Source organism: Scyliorhinus canicula, chromosome 13, assembly GCF_902713615.1.
Source record: "Scyliorhinus canicula chromosome 13, sScyCan1.1, whole genome shotgun sequence".
NCBI lineage: Eukaryota > Metazoa > Chordata > Chondrichthyes > Carcharhiniformes > Scyliorhinidae > Scyliorhinus > Scyliorhinus canicula.
In genome coordinates this window covers 83,084,502-83,092,360 of record NC_052158.1, presented here as the reverse complement: position 1 = coordinate 83,092,360, position 7,859 = coordinate 83,084,502, and the positions used below count along the sequence as shown (strand labels likewise).

General features: G+C 49.3%; 1 protein-coding gene across 1 annotated transcript; it reads right to left on the bottom strand.

The window, feature by feature from the left end:
- Nucleotides 1-4,641: 4,641 nt before the first annotated feature.
- Nucleotides 4,642-6,054, bottom strand: LOC119975623 (lysophosphatidic acid receptor 6-like). The gene is made up of 2 exons (XM_038815411.1): nucleotides 5,973-6,054; nucleotides 4,642-5,546 (listed from the first exon to the last, which is right to left on the bottom strand). The coding sequence occupies exons 1-2, from the start codon at nucleotides 6,019-6,021 to the stop codon at nucleotides 4,642-4,644; spliced, it is 954 nt and encodes a 317-aa protein (XP_038671339.1). The 5' UTR covers nucleotides 6,022-6,054.
- Between the last annotated feature and the right edge of the window lie 1,805 nt (nucleotides 6,055-7,859).

The following is a 7,859-nucleotide window of genomic DNA, read 5'->3' as shown; positions in this document are numbered from 1 at the left end:
GTAGTCCACTAGGAGGACATAGTCACGCCCCTTGGCATGGAACAGGTCAACACCGACTTTGGACTATGGGGAGGTCACCATCTCATGTTGCTGTAGAGTTTCTTTAGGCTGAGCCAGCTGGAATATTTGACATGTAGGGCAATTGAGTACCGTGTTGGCGAAGTCCTGACTGATGCCCGGCCAGTATACTGCATCTCGAGCTCGACAGCAACATTTCTCGACCCCCCAGGTGACCCTCGTGGATTTGGCCGAGCACCAAATCTCGCATGTTCTGTGGGATCACAATTCTGTCAAGCTTCATGAGGATGCCGTCTACCACCGTCAGATCGTCCTTGACATTGTAAAACTGGGGACACTGACCCTTTTGCCAACCATGCGTGAGGTGCTGCATCACCCGCTGAAGCAGAGGATCCCTGGCCGTCTCCTCATGAATTTGAATGACCCTCTCATCAGAGGCTGGGAAGTTGGAGGCACAGAATTGCACCTCCGCGTCTATTTGACAGACAATGCCAGTCTGCTCACACGGTGTGGTGATAGACCTGGAGAGTGCATCGGCAACAATGAGCTCTTTGCCCGGGGTGTAAAACTGGTCATAATCGCAGTGGCGTAGCTTGAGGAGGATGCGTTGTAACCGTGGCGTAATGTCATTGAGGTCTTTTTGGATGATGTGAACCAATGGCCTGTGGTCCGTCTCAACCGTGAATTAGGGGAGGCCATATCCATAATCGTGGAACTTGTCGATTTCTGTAAGGAGGCCCAGGCATTCCTTCTCAATCTGAGCGTATTGTTGCTCAGTGGCTGTCACGGCTCCCGAGGCATATGCAACTGGGGCCCAGGAGGAGGAGTCATCCCGTTGGAGGAGCACCGCCCCAATACCATTCTGGTTCGCGTCAGTGGATATTTTTGTCTCCTTGGCAGGGTCGAAAAACGCCAGCACCGGGGCCTTGGTGAGTTTCACCCTTAGTTCACGCCACTCTTTCTCATGAGCGGGTAGCCACTGGAAATCCGTAGTTTTTCTAACGAGATGGCGGAGGGCTGTGGTGTGTGACGCCATGTTGGGGATGAACTTCCCAAGGAAGTTGACCATCCGTAGAAAGCGGAGAACTGCCTTCTTGTCCTCCAGGGTCTTCATGGCGTTGATCGCCAAAACCTTGTCAGCATCCGACTGCACGCCTTGCTGCGAAATGTGGTTGCCAAGGAATTTGATTTCTGATTGACCGAATGTGCATATGGCCCTGTTGAATCGGAGGCCATGCTCGTGGATCCTGTGGAACACCCGCTTGAGGCGATCGATGTGTTCTTGAGGAGTTGTGGACCAGATTATGACATCGTCAACGTACTCTCGCACCCCTTCGATGCCCTCCATCATTTGTTCCATTATGCGGTGAAATACCTCTAAGACAGAGATGATGCCAAAGGGCATTCGGTTGTAGCAGTAGTGACCGAATGGGGTATTGAATGTACACAGCTTGCGACAGAACGTGTCCAGCTGTATTTGCCAGAACCCATCGGAGGCGTCCAGCTTCGTGAAGAATTTGTCATGAGCCATCTCGCTGGCTAACTCTTCTCATTTTGGTATTGGGTAATGTTCCCTCATGATGCTGCGGTTTAAATCTTTGGGGTCGATACAGATTCGAAGCTCCCCTGACGGCTTCTTGACGCAGACCATGGAGCTAACCCAGTCCGTGGGTTCCGTGACCTTTGATATGACTCCCTGGTCCTGGAGGTCTTGCAGCTGCTGTTTGAGGCGGTTCTTGAGGGGTGCCGGCACCCAACGGGGTGCGTGAACCACAGGGGTGGCGTTTGGCTTCAGCAGGATTTTGTATCGGTATGGGAGTGTGCCCATACCTTCGAACACGCTATGGTATTGCGCTATGATGTCATCAAGTTGAGCCTGGGAGTTTTCATCAGGTGAGGCCGTTGCCTGTGAGGATGACATGGTGTGGACTCGCTGAACTAGGTTCAGGAGCTTGCAGGCCCGAGCACCGAGCAGGGAAGCTCTGTTGGTTGCTACGATTTCAAATCGCAGCGTCACTTTCAATGACCTATTGGACCCCCCAAGCTGGCATGAGCCACTGGCAGCAATGGCATTGCCATTGTAGTCGAGGAGCTGGCATGCCGGTGGAAGAATGCTTGGTCTGATGCGGATGGTGTTGAGGTCAGCTTTTGAAATGAGGTTTGCTGAAGCGCCGGTGACCAGCTTGAAACGGATGCGAGCCTTGTTAACTGTAAGGGTAGCACACCACTCGTCGTCCGGATCAACGCTCAGGATTGGGAGGTGTTTCACCATCTTTGAGAGAGGCAGCGCATGCTTAGTAATGATGCCCACCCGGAATGGGGATTTGAGGCACTCAGCATCAGGATCTGGTGGGCTGTCGGGGTCGGAGTCTGTCACGGCCTGCTGTACCGAACGGACGCTACTGCGCTGTGGCTGGGATCGCTGGATGCTGGGCAGTGGAGCACATCTGCAAAGGACTGCGTAGTGGCCAAGCTTGCCACACTGATTTTGCCGGACATTGCCGTTTTAAATGGGCGGAGCCACAATTCGGACACGTCATGGTGGCGACGTCAGCGCGTTCCATGCTCTAACGCGCATGCGCAGTGCGGTCAAATGACGTGCGCATCTGCGCAGGCTGATCATCGGTCTCGCCGTCCCCTCGGTCGTGGCGCGCATGCCCTGGAGCCCGGGAAAAGCGCACAAAATGGCCAATCTCGTCAAAACTCAGGCCCTGCATTTGTTTGATGGCCTGCACTCGTTCTGCCTCGTGGGGGTTCAGCTTTGCCGTTTCTGCCGCCCTGATGTGGGAGTACCGGTTGTTAGCGTGCTTGTGGGGAACGCATGTTTCGATGGCGATGGTGAGGGTGAGCTGCTTAACTTTCAGGAGCTGTTGGTGAAGGGAATCGGAGTGGACCCCGAAAACGATCTGATCCCGGATCATGGAATCAGTTGTCGAGTTATAGTTACGTGACTGCACGAGGATGCGGAGATGGGTTAAAAAGGACTGAAAAGGTTCATCCTTACCCTGAAGCCTCTGCTGGAAAACGTACCGTTCAAAGCTCTCATTCACCTCAATGACGCAGTGGCTGTCGGACTTCAGCAGGACTGTTTTAAACTTCGTCTTGTCTTCGCCTTCAGCGAATGTAAGGGAGTTGTAGATGTGGATAGCGTGGTCACCGGCTGTAGAAAGGAATAGTGCGATCTTCCTGGCATCTGATGCGGCCTCATGGTTGGTGGCTTCAAGATAGAGCTGGAACTTCTGTTTGAAAATCTTTCAGTTTGCACCGAGGTTGCCAGCGATGAGGAGCTGCGGAGGAGGGCGGACGCTGTCCATGTTACCAGATGGCTGATCGCTGGTCAAGGTAGATTACCTCAAGGTGAGTCCGTCAATTCTCAACATCCAGACCTGGTATCATGATGTGTTGGGTAAGCTGGGTCTGATGCAATGCAGAGAGAGACAGACCTCCAACACTTGATGAGATGCAACACGATTTTATTTAACATCTAACTATATTACATGGGTTGACACTATGCTGACCTGACTGGAGACCTGAGGCTAGCCTGGCCAGACTAACTGACTGCCACATGGTGTTTGTACTAGCTGCTGCTCACAATGGGTTTTTGAGTTTCTACCACTTCCTGATACCATTTTAGATTTTGCAGCCTCCACAGTATTTTGTCCTGTTAACTTTTATTTCCAAAGACGGTACACGTATTCTCCAACCACAAGAAATAAACCTATCGCCGCTGAAATCTTGCCAACTTTTAGAAAAAGTGAAATCGCACTTCAAACAATTACGTTTGCCGCCTTCAGACTGCCTCTGCTTGACTTGATTGTCTCAGAGGCTGGATCCCAAGAGAGCGGGAAAACTGCTGCCCTCTGGCTTTATAGTGGTCATGTCCTGTCTGGTGATTGGCTGCTGTGTTCTGTGTGCTCACTGGTCATCCTGTGTGTCAATCACTGCCTGTCTGCACTCTATCATATACATGGATGTATATTATGACAATGTGCAGGTTAGGTGGATTGGCCAGGATATTGAATCTTAGAACGGTGGATTGGCCATGCTAAATTGCTCCTTAGCGTCCAAAGATGTGCAGGTTCGGTGGGGTTACAGGGATAGGGCGAGGTAGGCTGCTGTTTCAGAGGGTCAGTGCAGACTCAATGGGCCAAATGGCCTTCTCCTGCACTGCAGGAATTCAATGGCCTCGTTCTTCTGCAACCGTTCTAAGATTCAATATCCTGGCCAACGTGCGTTTCACAAAATCCAACTCCAGCTTGCAGTTAACTTTGCTTCAGTCCATTTCAGTTTAGTAAACCAAACATAAAGATTCTGCAGAGCCATCCTTCCTCTCCACGACTTCAGTGCTATTTACACTTCTGACAGATGTCTCCATATCCACCTCATTGTCATCTCCTCAATGCACTGAATGTTTCTACCTCTTCCCTTTTTTATGTAAATTCTTTTTTATTGGGTTTTTGAGTTTCTACCACTTCCTGATACCATTTTAGATTTTGCAGCCTCCGCAGTATTTTGTCCTGTTAACTTCTTTTTCCAAAGACGGTACGCGTATTCTCCAACCACAAGAAATAAACTTATCACTGCAGAAATCTTGCCAACTTTCAGAAAAAGTGAAATCGCACTTCAAACAATTCCGTTTGCTGCCTTCAGACTGCCTCTACTTGACTTCCAGAACTCGTGAATGACAAAATAGTAATAGGCGGCGTCCAGGACACAGTTTACATTTGCTAAGCACAGGCATACTCTCAGAAAGTTGCGCAGAGGCACCACGTAAAGGCCTGGCACCCAGCAATTCCGGGCTGAAAAGTACAGGAGAATGCCCACGTGGTACGGGGTGAAACACACGAGAAATGTTAACAGGTTGGAAAGGATGATGTTGACGGTTTTTCTGCTGCTTTCATCCTCGGCTTTCAGGGCGCCGCGTCTCCGCAGAGCCCGGATAATTTGGATGGAACAGAAGGTCATGATTAGAGCGGCGACGAGAAATACACTTTGGAGGATTGCCACGGTCGGCGCTTTCCAAAAAGAGGGAGAATGATTGAAGAAACAGGTCCGCGAGGTCTTTGTAGAATAAATGTAGATGCAGCAAGACCAGACCACGATCCAAACCACGGTACAGGCAATCACAGTTTTCTTCGGGGACCTGAAGGTTCTTGCCAGGAAGGGATGTTTTATGGCGAGGTAGCGATCCACGCTGATCAAAGTTATGATTAGGATGCTTGCATACATGTTGACATAGTAAATAGACTCCAAGAAGTTACAGAAACCCAGCCCCAGAGACCACGTCCCAGTTTGGTAGGCATAGGTTCGGAAAGGCAGGGCGAAAAGCAGCAGCATGTCTGAAATGATCAGGTTAATCATGTAGATGGCTGACACTGTCCACTTTTTACATTTGAAGCACAGGATCCACAATGCGACCACGTTCAGGCCCAACCCTGAGACCAGCGTGATTAAGTTAACTATTACCTGGAGTCGCTTCACGGAATCACCTACTGTATTTGACGTGTTGCCTCCCGTACAACTCATTGCTGAAAGAAAAATAATGTAAACGCAAGTTATCATAGAATAGCCACGGTGCAGAAGGAGGCCATTCAGCCCATCGAGTCTGCACCAACCCTCCGAAAGAGCACCCACCCAGCCTCTTCCCCCCCCCCCCCCATCCCTGAAACCCCACCCAACCTTTGGACACTAAGGCAATTCAACATGGCCCCAGTCCACCTAACCTACATATCTTTGGACTGTGGGAAAGCCGGAGGGTCACAAAGCTTCCTAATTTTACTGAGCAGAAATCATTACATTTTATATTTTACGGAATATGATTAAATGTCCTAATCCTTCAATGAAAGCCCAGCTCATTTGGTTGGTTTAAATATATCTTACATTTTATTATAAATTATAAGCAAGTTTCCTCCTAGTTGATGCAATGATCCACAATCCAGCCAGTAAAATCTTACCGCTTGACAAGTTCTGATTCATTTCTGCTGTCTGATTTGGATCTGACATGCTGTCATTTCAGTGGCGTCTGACTGAAATGCAAACTGTGAACTGATGATTAGCTTCTCCTTTCAGCTTCCTGACACGACGGAAATGATCAAGACTCTTGGACATTCTCATTGGTTTACATTTAAACAAAATTGCAGCAGAATGTTTGACCTACTGTTGTTCAACCTGTCAAGGGCCACAATTGGTTTCTCCTAAATTAACATTCAGTAAGTTCCCATTTTAATTTTCCTCATTCAGTGTCATTCCGGTTAAGTATCTCAAATCTAATTGGGCCCATATGGACATTTGTCAGCATTCTCCTGATCCAAGGTGGCCCAATCTGTGCTTTTTTAGCCTCTCTCGCTCCTCCCTTTCACTCCCTCTCCACGATTCTTCACCCTCTTCAGACTATCCCCTCCTCCCCGACTCTTCCACCCCTGACATTCTCCCCCCTCCCCAGACATTCTCTCCCCCAAATGTCTTTCCCCATCCCCAGACCCTCCCTTCCTCCCCAGACTCTCCCCCCTCCCCAGACCCTCCCCAGACTCTCTCCCCTCCTCAGACCCTCTCCCCCTCTCTGTGGTGATATGCATCACTGTAAATACACAGAAGGTTAATGTAAATACACGTAGACTGGCTAGACACTATTGGAACACCAGAGACATGACACACAGACATTCAACCAATAGGTCTGTAAGATAGGACACAACCAATGGGCATTCACAATACACACAGAGGTGACACTACCATAGGAGGGCATTACACCAACCCATATAAAAGGACTCAGCACACATGATCTTCCTCTTTCCAGTGGAGACACTCAGTGTGTACACAGGGTTGATTTGAAACACAACACACCCACCACCTGGATTGTAGCAGATTGGTTCGTCAGTCTGAGTAGCTATAGCAGGATTAACAGGAGTGTCACATCCAAGTAGGAGAATCGTTAACAGTTTAGTAAATGTGTTAAAGCTATCTCCAAGTCTGAACATTCCTTTGTCAGAGTGCACATCAAGGAAGCAGCTTATGCTACGCAGGAGTGACCTGTTTAAATCCATATAGTTACAACTGAGCAAACAGTGACAACCAGCAACAACAGCCAGGCAAGACGATGTTCGGGATTCTGGTTCCACAGCAGCTCAGGTACCAAGGCAATCTTAGTGAAAACTGGCGTTGGTTCAGGCAGAGATTCAAGATCTACCTGGTAGTGTCCAACCTAGATAGTGTGGCGGATGAAGAGAAAATAAAGATTCTAGTTACCATCGCGGGTCCAGAAGCAGCTGAAATCTTCCAGACCTTCAAATACTCAAAGGGGCAAAACAAGAGCACAGTCCTTGCTTGAACAAGAAGTGGCTCGAGTGACACAAGCCTCCACAGCGAGCTCGTGGACAGACTCCATGATTGAAGGAACGCAAGACTCCAAAGCATGAACAAGACCATGAGTGTCTAGCAACCTCCTCTGAGCAACCAGCAGCAGACAATGCAAGTCTGCCATGCTCAAGTGAACAACAGAAAGACTGTGACAGTCTGCCATGCTCAAGTGCACAGCAAGAAGACTATGACAGTCTACCACGCTCCAGTGAACAAGAGGAAGACTCTGACAGACTACCACGCTCAAGTGCAAAGCAAGAAGACACTGAGGCTCTACCCACTGTATGTGAGACAAGTGACGACGGCATCCCACTTCCCATACAAGATGTGCAACGTGACAGACCTCAGCTAGTGTGTACAGAGGCACTCGACAATCACAGTGAGACTACTGGTGACTCCGGTGACACCACGTTACTTCAAACATCTTTCGCTCTAGCCTCTCCACAAGCAAGTGCATTCCTGAACGTTTTGACTCCAGACGTCTAGCA

Coding starts and splice junctions, on each gene's coding strand:
- LOC119975623 (XM_038815411.1), bottom strand. CDS start 6,021: ATGTCAGATCCAAATCAGACAGCAGAAATGAATCAGAACTTGTCAAGC. Junction 5,547..5,972: donor GAATCAGAACTTGTCAAGCG/GTAAGATTTTAC, acceptor TTTTTCTTTCAG/CAATGAGTTGTACGGGAGGC.